General features: G+C 44.4%; 1 protein-coding gene across 2 annotated transcripts in view; it reads left to right on the forward strand.

The window, feature by feature from the left end:
• The window catches only part of LOC117360019, a 109,858-nt gene that overhangs the window by 45,275 nt on the left and 42,289 nt on the right, over positions 1-22,294 (forward strand). Inside the window, exons 8-9 of one of the 2 annotated variants that reach the window (XM_033943562.1) lie at positions 15,424-15,537; positions 16,802-16,871. In XM_033943562.1, the coding sequence (XP_033799453.1) occupies positions 15,424-15,537; positions 16,802-16,871 (184 nt within the window). The remainder of the gene's footprint in view (positions 1-15,423; positions 15,538-16,801; positions 16,872-22,294) is intronic. The other variant, XM_033943563.1, reaches the window with a different exon arrangement.

A 22,294-nucleotide genomic window follows, 5' to 3' on the forward strand; every position in this document is an offset into this window, starting at 1 on the left:
ACCTATAAGGGAGCTGTAGGGAGGAAAAGCCATGGCACCCTTTTTGTGAAGTTCACAACAGTGCCCTGTAAGGTACCCCACTATTTAGATGGCATGTCTGGTTGTTCAATCCATCACTTTGCTGACCCCTCCCATGTCCAACAGGGCTTGTTCTAGGCATTTTGGACTTGGACGGAAATGTGGTATAAAGATGGACAATTTAGCGGCTTGGATGATCAGATCAGCAGGATGTATAATTAAATGATTTTCGAAAGTAACAAAAAGTTGGACGTCTCTTTCGAAAATGTGTCTTAGGCGCTTTTTAACTTTGGACGACTTGCGAGATGGACGTAAATGGACTTAGACGTCCCTTTCGATTATGCCCCTCCACCTATTTTTTCTGAGGTCCTCTAAGTACCTACAAATCCAAAATGTGGCCCTGCAAAGGGTTTAAGTTTGAGATCACTGGTTTAGGGGGTGAAGAACTTATGTGCATGACAGAAGAGCGGGACTTGGGTGTGATTCTATGTGATGATCTTAAGGTGGCCAAACAGGATGAAAAGATGATGGCAAAAGCTAGAAGGATGCTAGGTTGCATAGGGAGAGGTATGGCCAGGAGGAAAAAGGAGGTATTGATTCCCCTGTATAAGACTCTGGTGAGACCTCATTTAGAATAGGCCCCACCTTCAAAAAGATATAAAAAGGATGAAGTCGGTCCAGAGGAAGGCTACTAAAATGGTATGTGGTCTTCATCATAAGGCATATGGGGACAGACTTAAAGATCTCAATCTGTATACTTTGGAGGAAAGGTATGAGAGGGAAGATATGATAGAGACATTTAAATACCTGTGTAATGTAAATGTGCATGAGTCGAGTCTCTTTCATTTGAAAGGAAATGCTGCAATGTGAGGGCATAGGATGAAGTTAAGAGGTGATAGACTTCGGAGTAATCTAAGGAAATACTTTTTTACAGAAAGGGTGGTAGATGTATGGAACAGTCTCCCAGAAGAAGTGGTGGAGACAGAGACTGTGTCTGAATTCAGAAGGGCCTATGAAAGGCACTTGGGATCTATCAGAGAGAGAAAGAGATAATGGTTACTGCTGATGGGCAGATTAGATGGACCATTTGGCCTTTATCTGCCATCATATTTCTGTTTCATGGGTTGAAAAAAAACTCTACTTTGTCAAATATTAATAGTCGAAAAGAAACTGCAGTGTTCTACTTATAAGTCCCAGGATATCAGCCTTCAAGGAAAGAATAAGTTCCATTCTGATATTCATACACAGTTCTATTCAACACATAGGGGTCCATTTACTGAGGCACACTAGCCGATTTAGTGTGTGCTAAATGCTAATACGTCCATTATAGTCTATGGACGTGTTAGCGTTTAGCTTGCGCTAAATCGGCTAGCACGCCTTAGTAAAAGAGGGTGATAATGTTCAGTTCCCAATTCATATATACTAGCAAGGATCAAAATGGAACAACAGGGGGACACTTAGCTTCAAACTTCAGGACACAAGCCAGTCCATCAACTTCGTAATCTGGTGCGCTGCCGTGTCCAACCACCCAACATGGAATCCCCGTTTCACTAAAAAGCTGCATCAGGGCTTCATCCTCTTCCTTGCAATCAGGAGCATCTCAGCTCAAACATGACACTGGCAGTTATGCTAGGGTCCACCTTGAGGGTCGGCACCAAGAAAAAAAAAAAAAAAGTGTGTCTTTGTAGACAATATGAAACCTTCTAACCAATGTGTGGCAGTGGCCAAAAAAGTAAACAAGATGCTAGAAATTATTAGAAAAGGGATGGTAAACAAACTAAGAATGTTATAATGCCTCTGTATTGCTCAGAGAAACTGGGCCTCTTCTTCCTTGAAAAAAGGAGACTGAGAGGGGACATGATAGAAACATTCAAGATACTGAAGGGAATAGACTTAGTAGATAAAGACAGATTGTTCACCCTCTCCAAGGTAGGGAGAATGAAAGGGCACTCTCTAAAGTTGAAAGAGGATAGATTCCGTACAAACGTAAGGAAGTTCTTGTTCACCCAGAGAGTGGTGGAAAACTGGAACGCTCTTCCGGAGGTTGTTATATGGAAAAACACCCTCAAGGGATTCAAGACAAAATTAGACAAGTTCCTGCTGACCCAGAACGTACGCAGGTAGGCTAGTCTCAGTTAGGGCACTGGTCTTTGACCTAAGGGCCGCCGTGGGTACAGACTGCTGGGCACGATGGACCACTGGTCTGACCCAGCACTGGCAATTCTTATGTTCAACTTGAGTATTGCATTTGATTCTGGTTACCTTATCTTAAAAAAAAAAAAAAAAAAAAAAGATATAGTAGAACTAGAAATGGTCAAAGAAGAGTGACCAAGATGATAAAGGGGATGGAATTCCTCTCATATGAGGAAAGGCTAAAGAGGTTGGGGCTCTTCAACTTGGGGAAAGACGGCTGAGGGAAGATATGATTGAAGTCTTCAGAATTTTGAGTGGTGTAAAATGGGTACAAGTAGATTTTTTTTGGTTTCTTTTTTTACTCTTATCAAAGATTAGGGGATATCGATGAAGTTTCAGGGAAATACTTTTAAAACCAATAGTAGAAAATATTTTTTTCCTCGGAGAATAGATAAGCTCTGTAATTCATTGCCAGAAGATGTGGTAAGAATGGTTAACATCACTGGTCTAAAAAAAGAAGGTTTGGAAAAGTCCATAGTCTGCTATTCAGACAGACATGGGGAAAGCAACTGCTTGCCCTAGTTCGATAGCATGGAATGTTGTTAGTGGAAACGTTTCTCTTATTAGGCAACTTCCCAACATCAGGATCCCTACAAGAGCCCAATTCCACACATTACTGATTTATCTCATCCACTTATTGGATTAAGGCCTCAAGACAACTTAAGTGTGCCTTCACTTATCCACGATCTCCGCCTATCATGACCCAATCAATGGATATAGCACAAAAGAAAAGGCAAGAGAGATGGCCTTCCAACCAAACAAATCTTTATTCTTTAGAAGTTTAGTCCTGACAAGGATCCAAGTTTCGGCATATCTACATGCCTTCCTCAGGGGACACTTAAAAAGACATAAATCATGTATAAACTAATAAAATTTCACTAAAAGTCCAACAGAAGACAAATCAATGAAAACAACACAGGTCGAGAAGAAAGTGAGATGGGACAATGGACTTTCCACAAATAGTAGTGCCAGACGGATGAATGTAAAAGCTGTTTATTAATGTTTAACCATAAAAAGTCAAGGCCCGACACAGTACTGTTTAGGTGTTGAAATATGCCTTTATCAGGAGTCACACATGGTACAATTAGAGGGTTACTATACTGTACAAAATGCTTTAGAGTAATAAATTACTACAGGTCATTGACCTGGGGGGCCGCCGCGGGAGCGGACTGCTGGGCATGATGGACCTATGGTCTGACTCGGCAAAGGCAATGCTTATGTCCTGGTTATTTTTTAAGTGCGGTTTTACTCGTCAATGCCCATTTAACAGGTTGGCTAAGGCCTTCATTTTGCTTATACATTTAATTTATATATCTTATGTATATTGTATTTTGATTTCAGTTTGTTTTTATTGTATCATATGTGACCCCTGATGCAGGCGTATTTCAGCGCTGAAACACAGTACTGTATCAGGCCTTGACTTTTTACGGTTGAACATTAATAAACGGCTTTTACATTCATCCAGTCCGTTGTCCCATCCTACTTTCTTCTCGACCTAAACTAATAAAATAATGCATTTATAAATACATATATATATAGCATGTAGGAGACCCTTTTAAAAGATAGTATCATGGAAAATACATTAAAGGTCATAAAAAAGAACAAAGTCTTTAAAATAAAATAATCAAATGCAGTGATGGTATCGCGGTCGATAAAGAGGAAGGGGGAGGCCATACCAACAGAAGTGCACATCTTATCATAACACAATACCATCATACAACAACCCCTTGATACAGAACTAGATTCCCATTTTCAATCTCTCTAACATTAATTTAACACAGATAGAAACCAAAGTGCTGAAAAAGGGCCTGAGTTTTGTCCCAAACTGAAAATACAATGCTTTTCAAACTAAACTTGATATCTTTCATTTCACACACAAATTGCAGATTATACAGTTTTTCTAATTCACCTATCAATTACACAGATCAATCTATTGTCAAGAATCCCTCCAAATGGATTCCACCAGGTTCAAAGGATTCTCTAATTGAGGCATTCTCAACATGCATTCTCAATGACATCACTCTTTTAGAGAACAAGAAGAAACGGAAAGATTTTAATTTCTTAAAAGAAGAATTTAAAGCAGTAAGATCTTTGTCAAATAATCCTGATTTGGTTATTAAACCTGCTGACAAAAGCTGAGGGATTGTTCTTCTCAACAGAACAGGTAGAGGGACATAATCAAAAGAAACGTCTAAGTCCATTTTTCGCCTAAGTCGCTAGTCGCCTAGAATCGATTAAGTAAAATGTCCATTCCCGAAAAATATGTCCAAAATATATTTTTTTTTTCAAGAATCGTTTAGCTGTACGTCCAGCCTTTGATTACCCAGACTGCTAAGTTGTCTATCTTTATACCCGATTCTTCTCCAAAAATTCATCCAAGTAAAAAATGCCCAGAGAAAGACCTTTTGGATGTGGGCAGGGGTCAGCAAAGTGATGGACTGGACACCCAAACATTGCATCAGAGTAGTGGGGTACCTTACAGGGCACTGCTGTAAGCTTCACAAAAAGGGTGACACATACACATCTTACCACAACAGCCTTATAGGTCATGGTGAGCCCCCAGAACCTACTAGACCCATCTGTCTACCACCTCAATAGCCCTTATGGCTGCAGGTGCCACTTATATGGCAGTACATGAGGGTTTTGGGGGTGCACATGTTTCACCATGCATACAGTGGTTAGAGTGGCTTACGGGCCTGGGTCCTCCTCTCCATGGTTCACTAGCAGACCACTTAAGCCACCTCTGTGCAGCTCTACTAGGCTTTCCTATGCCAGAAGCTGATGTTCTGGAGGCAGATATGTGATGTTTTTATTATGATTTTTATGGCAGGGTGGGGGGTGTTCAATGATTACTGGAGGTGTGTGTAGGGTTCTGTATTTTGTCTCTGCAGTGGTTATCTGGTCACTTTGGATACCTTCTTGTGACTTAGACCTGGGTTTAGATGGCCTAAGTTACAACGTCCAAGTTCCTTCTAGGCAGTGTTGTTAAACTTTCGGTTATACATGCAGTACGACTAAGTCTAGGATGGCCCACGTCCCGCCCAAATCCCGCCCTCGCCACTCCTCCTGAAACGCCCCTTTTAGCTCTGGGTGTACTGCAGCACTGTGAAGGTCTAAGTCGTTTTTAGATGTTTAAAACCCGGTTCGATTATCGGCACTTGGACGACTTGTCTCACTGATTGTCCAGATTTAGGCCGTTTTTTAGATGTATTTCTGTTTCGATTATGAGCCCTATCATGTATAGAAAGTACTCAGTCAACTAAATAACACACACTATTATTTACCTCTGGAAGAAAATCTGACATTAAATCTCGTTAACTGGTTTCTCTTTCGGTGTGGGTTTCCTAACCTATGAAGAAAAATAATTTCTTATCATTCTGTGAGACCTACAATATACATGTTTCCAAAGATTCACAAATCTATTGTCAACCCACCTGGAAGACCCATAGTGGCAGCAAATTGTTCTATTTTAGAACCCGTATCAATCTTTGTAGACCATTATTTTCAGACCATATATACCCAAAATTGAATCATGTGAGAGACTCCTGTCACTTTTGATCTCACTTTTGATGGAAATTTAAATGACATCATTTTGGTCACATTAGACATTAATGTTGTATACACAAACATTCCACAGGTTTCAGCAGTGTCAATTATAGAAAAAAACTACACAATAGAGATTTTGACCAAATCATTTCATTCTGACATTGGCTACACTTGTACTCACAGAGAACTATTTTGAGTTTCAAAACAAATTCTACCAACAAATCACTGGCACAGCCATGGCTCCGGATATAGCCAACTTATATGTAGCTAATTTTGAATCAAAATATTTACGAGAACATTTGTTTAAAGAGAATATTCAGTTGTGCAAACGTTAGATAGACCAGTGTTTCTTAACTTGTTCAAGCCAAGTACCCCTAAGTCTAACAAATATCAACAGAGTACCTCCGCCCCAGACCCCACCCCATAATAATAGTGCTAATTGTAATACAATTTCTTCTATCCATTTTCTTCTATCCATTTTTCATATAATATAATCTTATTAATACATACGGTAACCACAAAATAGAAAAAAGCACACTGTATGCAGAGAAAATATTAATTATCATTTATATATATATATATATATATAAATTTTAATTATTTTTTTTTTCAAAGAGATCAAGGCAGATGACTTTAAAATATGTCACCTCAGTAACAGCTTTAGAAAAATAGACACATATAGTGCAATATATAGACAGCAGGTATAAATTCTCAAAACTGACGCATTTTGATTACTAAATTTGGAAAATAAAATCATTTTTCCTACCTTCTGTTGTCTGGTGATTTCATGAGTCTCTGGTTGCACTTCCTTCTGACTATGCATCCAATATTTCTTTCTGCCTCCTGCACACTTCCTCTCCTCTGGACCATATTCCCTTCCCCAACCAACATCTTTCTCTGTCCCTCCATGAGTCAAACTTTTCTTCCTCTCTCCTCCACTCCCATTGGCAACACGTCTCCCTCTCTCTCTCACTGTCTGTCTTGAGAGATCAAGGTATTTCTCCCACCTTCTCTATTGCTACATCCAATATTTCTCCCTCTCTCATCCCCAGGATCATATGCAGCATTTTTCACCACTGCCCACCAGCCCCGTGCCCATTTCTTCTTCTATCACCCCTTTCTAGCACCATGCCACATCCCTCACTCCATCACTATGTTCAACATTCCTCCCCCTTGCAATCTGTTTCCTCTCCACTATATCCAACATTTCTCCCTCTCATCCTTCTCTCCCCCATGTATCTCTACCTCTTTCTCTATGCCAATTTCCTCTTTCTTCCTTTTCCCCATGCACACCATCTCTTTCCCTCTCACTCAAACACTCATGCCCAACAATTGTCCCTTTCTGTTCCCTCTCTCCTATGTCCCAAGTTAGTGCCCCTTCCCATGTTCATGCCCCCCTCTCCCTTTCAGCCTTTGTCCCAAAATCGTGCCCCTCCCATGGCCCAATGCGCTCTTTCTCCCCCCCTTTTGTCCCAGAAAGATCATGTCCTCTTACTTGTTCGAGCCGCACTCGCTCCTTCTGCAGCACTTGCTCCAGGCAGTGGTTCACATGCACGTGACTGAGCAACAAATCTTCCCTCTGACATCAGCTCTGATGTCAGATTTCCGGGTCAGCTACTGCCTATAACAAGTGCCGTTGAAGGCATAAGGAGTGAGTGCTGCTCAAACGAGGTAACTGAGACACCCCCACCCCTGCTGACCCAGAAGGCTTTCCTCTGATATCGAAGGGAAACCCTCTGGGTTAGCTTCGGCGGGCAGGTAGAGGGCAGAAAGGAGGGATCCCCGGCGGCGGCTTCGGTAGGTGAGTGGAGGGCAGGAAGGAGGGATCTCCACTGGCGGTGGCTTCAGCAGGCAGGAAGGAGGAATCCCCTGGCAGGGGCAGGAGGACAGGCAATATTCTCGGTGGCGGCCAGTGCCGAGTACCCCCAACAAGCGACTCGTGTACCCTTAAGGGTGCATATACCACGTGTTGAGAAGCACTGACATAGACAACATCTTCATCCTGTGGAGAGGAAATAGAACTTAGCTGAGTTTATTTTTTTGAATGTTTGAACACTAGAGGCTCCAATCTGATGAACTAGCTATCAAGAAATCAATTTTATAGATACTATCAAATATACTATCAAATATAGCTCCTACCCCCTTCCCACTCACAAAAATCTCACAAATAGCATGTTCATACTTAAATATACGATCGGTAGGTCCAAAAACAGAACTAATCAAAGACTGGCTAATCAAAGACAACCTAGGATGCCTCTTCCTTACTGAAACCTGGCTCATATCCGACACAGACCCTCACATTATTGAAATCTGTCCCAAAGGATACAAAATTGAACTAGTACGCCGAGCTAACAGAAGAGGAGGAGGGCTAGCAATCATAGCAAAAAACAACTTCAACATCAAAGTCCTAGCCAAGCACTCCACCCCCCATTTAGACCTTCTAGCCTGCCAACTCTCTGACACCACCCTTACAGGAAATCTAAACTGCCTTCTATGCTACATCACCCCAGGAAAATGGAACAACACTAAACACGAGCTAGAAGAGTTCATCCTCCAGAACTCTCTTTCCTCTACAAACAATCTGATCCTTGGTGATTTAAACCTCCATCTAGAAGACCACACCTCCAAACAAGTAGTAGATATTATATCATACCTCAGTACCCTATCGTACCAGATCCTCAACCCGGAACCAACACATGAAAAAGGTCATCAACTCGATATTGCAGCATACTCATCCCCAAACCTCAACTCACAAAACATCCAAATCACCAACGGCACTTGGCAACCCACCCTATGGTCGGACCACTATAAATACAACTTCACTATCAACTGGGAACATAACAAAAATAAACCCACTCCCCTCAAAACAAGCTCTATGACCAGACAGAAAATCGAACCGAACACATTCTGGAGCGCAGTGGACCCAGCAATAGATTCCAGCAACCCTAGTGAATTCATAAACACCTGGCGTTCTCTCAGCGAATCGACCTTGAACAAACTAGCACCACTAAAAGAAAAACACAAAATACACAGACAATCAGATAAATGGTTTGACACTGAACTCCTACAACTAAAAAGGAAATGTAGACAACTAGAAAGGGCATGGATAAAACAGAAACAAGAAATTACTAAAACAGAATGGAAAATCCAAATCAAACAATACAAAATCAAATTGAAGGAAAAACGCAAAGACTATTACTCCAACCTCATAGGCACCGACAAACCAGACACAAAAAAAATGTTCAACCTAGTAAGAAACCTTATCGACACTAAACCATGTCTAGCCACCCAGGAAAACCTAACACCTACAGCCTCTCAGTTAGCAGACCACTTCAAAAATAAAATCATCTCAATTAGAACAACATTCAACAACTCACAAAACAACACAGACAAGATTCTAATAAAACCCACATCAGATGAAGCAATATCAGCTGACAGGTTCTGGACCGACTTCCCTACAACCCAGTGGACTGAACTGGACAGGCTATACAAAAAATATTGCAAATCATCATGTGATCTGAAAAACTGCCCACCATACCTACTAGCAACAGCTTCCACCAACTTCAAAGCTAGCTACACATTATGGCTGCAAACCACACTCAGGGAAGGCCTGTTCCCACCAGAGCTCGGAGAAATTATAATCACGCCTATACTGAAAGATCCCAAAGGTCTAACAAATAACCCATCAAATTATAGACCAATCGCTTCTATCCCAACATACGTCAAAATAATAGAAGGACTAGTTGCACAACAAATGTCCACTTACCTTGAAGCCCACAATATCTTACATCCATCCCAATCCGGATTCAGAACCAACTACAGTACAGAAACTCTCCTGGTATCTCTACTAGACATAGCTCGAAGTCACCTTAGCCAAGGAAACAGACTGCTAATCATCCAATTTGATCTCTCAGCTGCATTCGATCTAGTGGACCACTCTATACTTCTCCAAAAACTAGACGCAATAGGAATTTCAGGTAAAGTTCATAACTGGTTCCAAGGCTTCCTTAAAACTAGAACATACAGAGTCAAATCTAAAGACATACTATCTGAACCATGGTCCAATCCATGTGGAGTACCACAAGGCTCTCCCCTCTCTCCCACACTTTTCAACCTATTCATATCCTCCCTAGGCACCACCCTAGACACCAAAAATATTACTTCTTTCAGCTACGCAGACGACATAACCATCCTCCTTCCATTCGACATACACAACCCAATCTCCACAGAACGCCTGAAAACTACATTAGAAACAGTGGATAAATGGATGACAGATCACAAGTTGAAGCTGAACTCTGACAAAACCAAATTCTTATTACTAGAGAAGGACAAAAAACCATCCCTAACAGAACTGGAAGTAAACTCAATCAAGTACCCTATACAGAACTCCCTCAAAATCCTAGGAATACATTTAGACAGATGCTGCACAATGCAAACACAAATCCTAAAGGTCACCCAAAAAGCATTCTTCACAATGCGAAATTTAAGAAAAATCAGGAAATTCTTTAACAAAGACCAATTCAGGATCATTGTCCAATCCCTTGTGCTAAGCATTGTCGACTATTGCAACAGCCTCTACTTACCTTGCCCGACCAACACAATAAAAAAACTACAGACCATCCAGAACACAGCCCTCAGACTCATATACTCACTCAGCAAATATGACCACATTACCAATGCATACCTAGAATCTCACTGGCTACCAATAAAAGCAAGAACACAATTCAAACTCTACTGTCTCATTTTCAAAGTAACCCATGGCATGGCACCCAGTTACCTAAATAACCGTTTTCATCACTACCACCCACCAAGAAGAAGGAGAACACAGAACCTTTTCACCTATCCACCACTCAACGGTACTTGTCGTAAGAAACTCTATGACAACCTCCTGGGGACACAGGCAGCTAAAATAGACTCTGACATCTCAAAATTACTGACCAAAACAACAGACATAAAAGAGTTCCGCAAAGAAATAAAAACACTACTGTTCAAAAAATATCTCCCATCACTCTAACCACCACCCAATGAGTTCCCAACCAACGACTTCGGAAACACCCATCTATAATATCTCTTTGTCTGTGACCTAAAATGTACTGTAACTCTTCTACATTACACCCGATTTAAACGATCGAGTTGCCATGTATTACCTCTGCAAAATGCATTATCTTCTGTTATATGTAATAACTTCTGTGATAAGTATTATCTTCTGTGAACTTGAATTATCATAACTCTTTACTGTTACTGTAATATACTCCTATCCTGAAATGTAATTCTACTGGAACTGCCCAGATATCTTCCATAATGTATTCCGCCTAGAACCGCAAGGCACAGGCGGAATAGAAATCCCTAATGTAATGTAATGTAATTTACTGATTCGGAAAGAGGATTATCATCTTACCATAACTTTATATAGAAAACCTACAAATAGGAACGTATATCTACATTATTCTAGCAATCATAATCTTTCTCTCAAAAGTTTCTTTGGTGGCAAACTTCCAATCAATCCTGATTCAGAACATCTGCAAAGCTGCAACCTAATACTCAGTTCACACTTTTTTTTTTTTTAATATAATTCTTTATTCATTTTAAAACTTTCATCAAGTGTACAAATAATCATAATAAACACAATTAGTCTAAGCACTTGAACATCTTATCATTACAACTTATAAGTAGAAATGTAACCCTCACCCCACCCTCCCTCAAATCCCTCTTATTCATTATTCTCAGTTCACACTTTTAATAAACCTTACTGTTTGAACCACAGCAAAGCACAAGACATCCTGTGAAACCTGTTTGCTCCTTGATCTATCACCACCACCATGATACAACTTGTAGCTAGGAGCTCACCAAGTGTGCCTGCATCTTGCCTGCTTGTCTCCAGAAAAAGTTAAGTTGCTTACCTGCAACGGGGGTTCTCCATAGACAGCAAGGGTAATCGGTCACATTTACCTTCCCACCATCCCCGCTAGAATATATCTTTTTCAGCTAGAGACAAAACTGAGCTGTTGAGGGGAATAGCCACTGAAGATATGAATTCCTGCAAATGCCAGTAAGCCAAAAGCTTACTATTGCTAGGAGAGAACACCGATTGACACACAGGATCAGTCTGATTTCACCAACAAGTGTTTGAGATGTTTGTATAAGTTTTGTCTCTTCCATTCTGTGAATGTTACTTTTGTAAAGCCACCTAGGAATAGGCGGTTGATAAGTTTTTTTAAATAAAATAAGTGTGGCTGCATTCCCCTGCTGTTGCAGAGAACCCCTGTTACAGGTAAAGAATTTTGCTTTCTGACTGGCAGCAGTTCTGTGGAAGTTTTTAATAGCCTTCTCATTCTCTAAAGAAGGCCAAGTCCTTTAATCAAAATACAGTACAACCCCCCCCCCCCCCCAAATTAGCAGGGATTCCGTCCCAGGAACACCCATGAATTTAAAAAAAATGTGAATGCGGTTTAGGAGCATTCCCTTGCAGACAGGGCCAACTTTACTGTCAGTATGAATTAACTGTTTAACGGTTGAAAGGCCTTATTTGTACTGAGGCCCTTCCTACCTGTTACAAGGGAGTGCGGTATTGCTTGTCTCCTCATTGAGGGCGCAGGCTCTGTTTCATGCTCATCGATATGCTGGCTCTGCTTCATGCCGGCAGTCTTCTCCTTGATACCAGTTGTTTTCCTGCATCTTGCCGGCTGATGCCTTCCTGCTTGCTGCCGGATGTCTGTTCCTTCGCGCCAGCTTGTTCTGACCACCTCTTCCTGGTACTAAAGTCAGGCTACAATAATCAGAAGTTGCTTTGACATGCCAAAGCAGCTCCTGTTTGGTGTAACCAGGACTCTAGTACCAGGAAGAGGCGGTCAAAAAATACTGCGAATTACTGAGTCCGCAATTTGCGAACTGCGAATTCGCGGGGTTTACTGTACTATGTCCCACACTGGAACTTGTTTATTTGCTATCCTGTGGCACAGAGAAGCCTCATATCTGTTTATCCCAGGACAAGCAGACAGCCTATTCTCAACATATGGGTGACATCATTCACTGAGCCCGGATGCGGAGAGCTTCGCACGCAGACTTGCTTGAAGAACTTTAAAAAAGTTTGCGACTGCCGCGCATGCGCAAGTGCCTTTCCACCCAACGCAGGACGTGAATCTCCTCAGTTCTCTGCGGAGCTGAGAAGTCCTATTTTGACGCTCTGCGCTAACCTCGGTTCTACTTCGTGTCTTCTCTCACTGTGGTTCGTGTTTTATTTCTTTACAGGGTCGCTGTGTTTTCTTGCGCGCTTTCTTTTTTTTAAGAAAAACTTAAGTTGATTTTTCTTTTGTGTCGTGGCGGAGCCTGTCTCGCGGCCTCAGCCTGCGGGCTTCGATCTCACTAAGGCTATTTTTCCGTTTATGTCCCGGCTGGTCACAGGCTTCAAGAAGTGTAGCCGTTGCCAGTGCGATCTCCCTCACTGACCCACATAGGTGGTGTATTTGGGACCTGACCGTCATCCAGAGTCATGTGCCCACTGTGCTACCCTTCAACCTCGAGCCTTCAAACATCGTCAAGTTCAGGTGGAAAAACTCTTTGGTTTGGAATTGGGCAATTCTTCACAACACCTTCCTGAAAGCTGTCTACATTCAAGGAGAGAAAAACTGTCTGGCAGACAAATTGAGTCGTCTTCTACAGCCTCACGAATGGACACTCAATTGCTCACATCTTCATCAGATTTTTCTCAGTGGGGAAACTCCTCAGATAAATCTCTTTGCGTCTCTTCACAACAACAAACTGCCTCAGTTCTGCTCCAGGATATACTCCCCTTACCGACTGGAGGCAGATGCTTTTCTACTGGAATGGATGAATCTGTTTCTCTGTGCGTTCCCTCCACACCCTCTCATTCTCAAGACTCTTGTCAAACTTAAACAGGAACATGCCACCAAGATTCTGATAGCTCCTCGGTGGCCCAGGCAACCTTCGTTCTCCCTTCTACTTCAACTCAGCAGCAGGGAGCCACTACTTCTACCAGTTTTTCCCTCTCTGCTTACACAGAGTCAGGGGCCTACTTCATCCCAACCTGCAGTCTCTACACATGACAGCTTGGTACCACTCAACCTAACGGCCACTCTACAGTTTTCTCAATCTGTTCAGGACATTTAAGAGGCTTCCAGGAAGCCTACCACTAGACAATGCTACAATCAGAAATTAACTAGATTTTCTGCTTGGTGCACCATTCATCATAAGAAGCTTCAATCTACCTCCTTGTCTTCAGTTTTGAATTACCTGTTCCATTTGTCTCAATCAGGCCTTAAATCCACATCCATTTGAGTCCATCTCAGTGTAATTACTGCTTTTCATCAGCTTATCAAAGGGAAACCCGTTTCTGCTCATCCTGTGGTTTCCAGATTTATGAAAGGTCTTTTCAATATCAAACCATTTCTCAAACCTCCTCCAGTGGTTTGGGATCTCAATGTTGTTCTTGCTCAATTGATGAAGCCTCTTTTTGAACCAATGGATTTGGCTTATCTTAAATATCTCACTTGGAAAGTGGTTTTTCATATTGCTCTCATGTCTGCTCGCAGGGTCAGTGAGCTACAAGCTTTAGTTGCAGACCCACCTTTCATAGTATTCCATCTTGACAAGGTGGTACTCCGTACTCATCCTAAATTCTTACCTAAAGTGGTTTCAAAATTTCATTTCAATCAATCCATTGTACTTGCAGTGTTTTTTTCCAAAGCCTCATTCTCATCCTGGAGAAACAGCACTTCATACTCTGTATTGTAAGCGTGCTTTGGCTTTTTACTTGTAAAGAACTAAGCCACACAGATCTGCACCTCAACGTTTAGTCTCCTTTGATCCAAACAAGTTGGGACATCCGATTTCCAAGCGCACCATCTCCAACTGGTTAGCTGCTTGCATCTCTTTCTGCTATGCTCAGGCTGGACTGCATCTACATAGTCAAGTCACAGCCCATAAAGTCAGAGCCATGGCGACATCAGTAGCTTTCCTTAGATCTACTCCTATTGAGGAAATCTGTAAAGCTGCCACTTGGTCCCCGGTTCATACTTTCACCTCTCATTATTGTCTGGATGCTTTTTCCAGACAGGGTGGCCATTTCGGCCAGGCAGTGTTACAAAATTTATTCTCCTGAATTTCCAACACTCCCACCATCCCATTCTGGTTAGCTTGGAGGTCACCTATATGTTGAGAATAGGCTGCCTGCTTGTCCTGGGATAAAGCACAGTTACTTACTGTAACAGGTGTTATCCAGGGACAGCAGGAAGCTATTCTCACAACCCACCCACTTCCCCTGGTTGGCTTCTCTGCTAGCTATCTGAACTGAGGAGACGCGTGCCCTGCATTGAGTGGGAAGGCACTTGCGCATGTGTGGTGCGGCAGTCGCAAACTTTCTAAAAGTTCTTCAAGTCTGCTTGCGAAGCTGTCCGCATCCAGGCTCCGTGGATGACATCACCATATGTTGAGAATAGCTGCCTGCTGTCCCTGGATAACACCTGTTACGGTAAGTAGCTGCTTTTTCTACTGTAGAAAGTAATACACTTTGAGCTGCAAGTGTGTGCAAAACACAAGATATACTTGCGTTTCATTTTTATCTGTGAAGTTCTAGAAGCTTACCTGATGATTATAAATATAACAGCTTCTAGTGAAACAGGTTTTTTGTGTTTTTTGGGGGACACTCAGAAGGAACATGTCCCAATTGATCACATTCCTAAAATGGAAACTGGAAAAAAATATATGACTGAAGTGGATTTCCTACTCACGTTGGATGAGAAAATTATTAATTCATCTTTTGAGGTAATATCTTGTATAAATTTTTTATGCTGTTGAAACAAACTGTTAAACACGTTGACTGTATTCTTGTTTTCTATTGAATCTGTGCCTCTGCTAGGTTCTAGCAGCTTTCTATCAATTTCCAAGTGGGGGTTCTACTTTGCACATTAGAATTCTAATAAAGCCATTGCTTGACGACATGGATATTATCGTGAAGCTAGCTCACAATTCTACCAGCACTCTAGCTATTTTCTATTCTGTTACTTTGTTACTGTTTTCCCTGTGCATTGAGCTATGAAGTTTAATTATAAGAAGTTTATCAGCATTCTTCATGCCCACCAATGGACTAGCAAGATTGGGTTAAAAAAAAAAAAAAAGCAGCACTTGTACAACTTTAAAGGAGATGGAACTTCTATACCGCTTTTTCTGTGTAGTTTACACAATCAAAGTGGTTACATATTGTAGACAGGTACTTATTTTGTACCTGAGACAATCAAATATTAACTTGCCCAGAGTCGCAAGGAGCTGCAGTGGGAATCGAACTCGGTGTCAGGTCAAAAGCGCGCCGGGACAAAAGCGCGCACAGACAATTGAGCGCAGCGCGGAGGCATGCACCGCAGAAAATTACTGTTTTTACGGCTCCGACGGGGGGGGGGGGGGCGTGGGGGGAAAACCCCCCACTTTACTTAATAGAGATCGTGCCGCATTGTGGGGGGTTGTAACCCCCCACATTTTACTGAGAACTTCACTTTTCCCTGTTTTTAGGGAAAAAGTTAAGTTTACAGTAAAATGTGGAGGGTTACAACCCCCCAAACCCCCCCACAACGCCGGCGCGATCTCTATTAAGTAAACTGGGGGGGCTCCCCAACAAAAACCCCCGTCGGAGCCCCTAAAAACTGTCATTTTCTTCGGCGCGCACCTCCATCTTGCGCTCAGTTGTCGGCGCGCGCCTTTGTCTTTCGCGGGGTTGTCTATGAACCATCGAACTCATAAGCTCGGGGTGCAGAGGCAGCTGCTCTAACCACTAGGACACTCCTCCATAACTATCATCAAGATATGCAGATTTCACTCCTTTTGGGTTTATTAAGATAATGAAGCAGAAAACAAAAAACCTTCTAACTAGTTCCCATATATGGATCTTGTGCACATTACAAGTCTGAGCAGTGATGAATATTGCTGGCAAAGTTCTTTATACTAAAATGAACCCTCCTACCCAATCCCATGCAAGTTTAATACTATTCTGTTTTGTTCTCAGTGTAGCACTTAATCACACAATATTTTTTTGTAGGTTAAGCCTACAGGAAAGGAAAATTTTCATGTCACTTATTCACCTTTGAAAAAGAGAAATGGAGGTCAAGGTAAGGTTGGAGGAAGGAATTTGTTTTCTGCCTATCCACGAATAATGTCTAGTGAACACAGGTTCCATGGTGCACACAATTTACTAAAAGCTGCCAGAAAATTCTGTAAACCTGCTCTTACATGGGTAGTTTGTGTTTTATCAAGAATCTATGTTTTGGGGACTTTGGTTCATTAGTATTTCTGCAGCTCTGAGAAGGGAAGTGTATAGCTTAGTAAAGCTGTGATCATAAAACTTATTGAAGTCACAACTGTAATTCACTTTATAGAACTGCTTAAATGTCTTCAAATCCAGAAGTTAAAAACAGAAGTAGAAGAAAAAAAATCTAAAAGAAAGGGGTAAAGGATGTGTACCCCTCCCCTCAAGTAGGACTGCATAACTCACACTTAAGCCAACCAACATTTCTGCTGATCTGTTGAACACTTCATTGCTGCTTCTCAGCTATGACTTTTATAGCTGAAGCAGGAGGAATGACCCTTTGCAACTAAAGCAGGAGGAATATCAAAGAACATAAGAATAGCCTTACTGGATCAGGCCAATGCTCCATCAAACCCAGTAACCTGTTCTCATAATGGCCAATCCAAGTCACTAGTACCTGGCCAAAACCCAAGGAGTAGCAATTTTCCATGTTATTGATCCAGGGCAAGCAGTGGCTTCCCCCATGTCTTTCTCAATAACAGACTATGGACTTTTTGTCCAGGAAATTGTCCAAACCTTTCTAAAAAAACATAAGAATTTGCCTCCGCTGGGTCAGACCAGAGGTCCATCGCGCCCAGCAGTCCGCTCCCGCGGTAGCCCATCAGGTCCATGACCTGTAAGTGATCCTTTATATCCTTTAATCCCTTTTATCCTTCCTTATCTATATCCTTCTAACTGTACCCTTCTTTATCCTATATCTTCCCTATCTAAATCCTTCAATAACTTTTTCTTTCAAGAATTTATCCAATTTCTCTTTGAAACCCTGTAAAGTACTCTGTCCTATCACACCCTCCGGAAGCGCATTCTAGGCATCCACCACCCTCTGAGTGAAGAAGTACTTCCTAGCATTGGTTCTAAACCTGTCCCCTTTTAGTTTCTCCGAGTGCCCTCTTGTTCTTGTAGTTCCCCATAAGCTGAAGAATCTGTCCCTCTCCACATTCTCAATGCCCTTCATGATCTTATATGTCTCCTCTGAGTCTCCGCTTCTCCAGGGAGAAGAGCCCCAGTTTCTCTAGCCTGTCTGCGTATGAAAGGTTTTCCATACCCTTTATCATACGTATAGTTCTTCTCTGGACCCTCTCAAGTATCGCCATATCCTTCTTCAGGTATGGCGACCAGTATTGGACACAGTACTCCAGATGCGGGCGCACCATCGCTCGATACAGCGGCAGGATAACTTCCTTCGTTCTGGTTGTAATACCCTTCTTGATGATACCCAACATTCTGTTTGCTTTCCTTGAGGCCACTGCGCATTGTGCCGTTGGCTTCATTGTGGTGTCCGTCAGCTCTCCCAAGTCCTTTTCAAGGTTACTTTCCCCCAGTACCAACCCCCCCATTTTGTAGCTGAACCTCAGGTTCTATTTCCCTACATGCATGACCTTGCATTTCTCCACATTGAAGCTTATCTGCCATTTATTTGCCCACTCCTCCAGCTTGTTCAGATCCCTTTGTAATTCTTTGCATTCCTCTACTGTTCTAACCCTGCTACAGAGTTTGGTGTCATCCGCAAATTTTATAACTTCACACTTCGTCCTTGTTTCTAGGTCATTCATAAATACATTGAACAGCAGTGGTCCAAGTACTGACCCCTGCGGAACACCGCTCGTGACCTCTCTCCAGTCTGAGTACTGGTCCTTCACGCCCACCCTCTGCTTCCTGCCTGCCAACCAGTGCTTAACCCATCTGTGTACGTCGCCTTCCACCCCGTGGTTCCACAGCTTCCTAAGAAGCCGCTCATGGGGTACCTTGTCAACGGCTTTTTGGAAGTCAAGATAAATGATGTCTATGGGATCTCCTCTATCCATCTGTCTGTTTATCTCTTCAAAGAAGTGCAGTAAGTTCGTTTGGCACGATCTTCCTTTGCAGAAATCATGTTGGGTCGTTTTCAGTAGCCTATTTCTGTCTATGTGCTCACTGATGCTGTTTTTTATCAGTGCTTCCACCATCTTGCCCGGAACTGAAGTCAGACTTACCGGTCTGTAGTTTCCCGGGTCCCCTCTCAATCCCTTTTTGAAGATAGGTGTAACATTTGCTACTCTCCAATCCTCCAGGATCTCCCCTGTTTTGAAGGATAGGTTGCAAACTCGTTGGAGTAATTCTGCTATTTCATTTTTCAGTTCTTTTTAATACCCTTGGGTGGATTCCATCCGGGCCTGGGGATTTGTCTGTTTTCAATTTATCTACCTGCTGGAGGACATCATCGAGGCTTACCTCTATTGTCGATAGTTTTTCTTCTTGGTCTCCATTGAAGATTTTCTCAGCTTCCGGTACATTGGTTGTGTCCTCTCTTGTGAAGACTGACGAGAAGAACTTGTTTAACCTATCGGCCACCTCTTTTTCCTCCTTTACTACTCCCTTTCTATCTCCATCATCCAATGGTCCTACTTCCTCCCTTGCCGGTTGCTTCCCTTTAACATATCTGTAGAACGATTTGAAGTTTTTTGCTTCCCTGGCCAGTCTCTCTTCATATTCTCTTTTTGCTCTCCTAACCACTTGGTAGCATTCTTTATCCCAGGACAAGCAGGCATGATATTCTCACATGTGGGTGACGTCATCTACGGAGCCCCAGCGCGGACAGCTTTTCAAGCAAACTTGATTGAAGTTTCAAGTTTGCACACTGCACCACGCATGTGCTAGCCTTCTTGCCCACTAGAGGGCGCATCCCCACCTCGTGGTCCTCAGTTCAATTTCATCCGCGGAGCCAGAAGCCCTGTGGAAAAAATTGTGCTCTTGTGCCTTCTGTCGCCGCGGCTGTGTAGGGTATTTCGCGCGGTCGCTGCGTTTTTTTTGTCTTCTTTATTCTTTATTCTTTTTTTCCTTTCGTTTCAAAAAAAAAAAAAAAAAACTTTCGATTTTTATCGCTACCGGGGGCTCCCGGTAGCCGTGGCCGAGGAACCTCGCTTGTTCCCGGCCTCCCTTGGGCCCATGTCCCGGCCCGTAACGGGCTTTAAAAAGTGCGGGCGCTGTGAACGGCTCCTATCGATCACTGATCCACACAGGTGCTGTTTGAGGTGCTTGGGGCCCCAACACCCTACAGCGTCCTGCGAGAAGTGTGCCACCTTCCAGAAGCGGGCACTCAAACGCCGCAAAGCCCGCATGGCAGAACTTTTCTCGGTCGAGTCCCCGCCCGGGAAGGCCTCGAGTTCGGCCTCGGCTTCGGCCCCGGCCTTGACCTCGGCCTCGACATCGGCCTCGACCTCAGCTTCGGGACCATCGGCTTCGCCTCGGGCCTCGTTGCCATCGAAGCAGCCGGCCTCATCCAAGGCCTCGGGTAAGTCTCCACTTCCCTCCTCAGCTCCTGGATCGTCCAAGAAGCCATCCTCGGGCTCTTCGGCGGGAGGGTCCTCCTCTGTTAAGCCCAAGATGCCCGCGTCCGCCGCCCCGAGGGAATACTCGAGACCGAGGTCGCCCTCCGAGGAGCAGCGGCAGGTCTTGCCACAGGGAATGTCAATCCCCGTGTTTCAAGACTTGCTCCGGGCGTTAATCGCCTCGGAGCTCACCGGGGCCATTGAACACGCCGGGTGCGGAGGATCTCGTCTTCGTCCTCGGAGTCCTCACGGGGGTCGTCGCCCTCGGGCAGGTCTCGGGCGAGGCGCCGGCCGAGGAAGGCCAAGAGGTCTCGGGCCTCGCCTCGGCGGCGCGGTCGCTCGTCGCCGGCCGGGGCCGAGGCTTTGCAGGTGAGAGACCTGCGGGTGGATAACCCTGTCTTATTCCGGTCTCCGGCCAGGGAGAGCTCCCGGGCCTCCTCGCCGGGACCGAAGGGTCGGGCTTCGGTGCCTAGGACCCCGGGGGGATCCCCGAGGGGTTCCTTTAGACGCACCCGGTCTCCGACTCCGTCGAGGTCGCAGGACTGTGCCTCGTTGGGGTCGGGGTCTGGTAGGGAGCCCAGATATTCTCACGAGGCCTCTCCCTTCGGCTCCGCCGGGAAGTCTCGATCTCCCTCTCCTCCTGCTAAACCTTCCTCTTTTACGAGGTTCGTGCAGGATATGGCGGCGGCTTTGGGTGTAGACTTGTCTGAAGGGTCCACTTACACCAAGGAGTTTTTAGAGGAGCAGGATCTTCCTGCCCCACCTCGGGAATCCCCGCGCCTTCCGGTTAACAAGGTCCTCTGCCAGACCTTCCTGAGGAATCTTGAGGCTCCCTTGACGGTCGCTGTGGTCCCCTCAAAAATGGAGTCGAAGTATCGCACCCTCCCCATCAAGGGTTTTGAGAAGGGCCAACTTTCTCACAATTCGCTCCTAGTGGAATCGGCGGTTAAGAAATCGCAGCCCTCCAGGGTCTCTGCCGCGGTCCCGCCGAGTAGGGAGGGCCGGACCTTAGACAAATTCGGGCGTCGTCTCTATGCGAACTCTCTCATGGCGACGAGGGTCCTGAACTACGCCTTTTCGTACTCGTCCTTCCTACGTACGATGGTCAAGGACCTCCCCTCTTTTCGTGAGGTGATACCAGAGTCGCATAGGGACAGGTTTGCCACCTTCAGCTCTAATCTGGCCCAGCTGCGCCTATATTTGTTCCACGCAGTTTACGATGCGTTTGAACTTGCCTCGAGGGTATCGGCCTGTGCGGTGGCCATGCGCCGGTTGGCGTGGCTCCGTACCCTCGAGATGGAGGCGCATTTGCAGGAACGCCTGGCTAACTTGCCGTGCGTTGGGTCGGAATTGTTCGACGAATCTTTGGATGCGGCGACCAAGAGGCTTTCCGAACAGGAGCGCTCTCTGGCATCTCTGGTGCGCCCGAAGCCTAAGGCCCCTACCCAGCATCCCTTCCGGCAGCCCCCGAGAAGGTACCCTCAGAAGTCTACGCCGGCCTTTTCCAGACCGCCGCCACGGCATCCACCCCAACAGAATAGAGGTGGCCCCTCTAAGCCCGTTGCGCAGGGGGCGGCCAAGGCCGCGCCGTCCTTTTGACGGGGTGGGCGGTCGGGGGCGGGCCCCCGCCGCGACATCGTGCCACCCCCTTCCCATCGGGGGTCGGCTGACGGCTTTTGCTGGGGCCTGGTCTGCGATTACGTCAGACGCATGGGTGCTACGGACAATCTCAGAGGGCTATTCGCTCAACTTCTCCAGTCCGCCTCCGGACTTGCCTCCTGGAGCTTGCCCTCCCAATCGGAGCCAGTTGGCCCTTCTCCTGGAAGAAGCCAGGGCCCTGTTGAGCCTCCGGGCGGTCGAGGTGGTACCTCGCGAACAGATGGGCCAGGGGTTTTACTCCCGTTACTTTTTAGTCCCA

Source organism: Geotrypetes seraphini, chromosome 4 (genome assembly GCF_902459505.1).
Source record: "Geotrypetes seraphini chromosome 4, aGeoSer1.1, whole genome shotgun sequence".
NCBI lineage: Eukaryota > Metazoa > Chordata > Amphibia > Gymnophiona > Dermophiidae > Geotrypetes > Geotrypetes seraphini.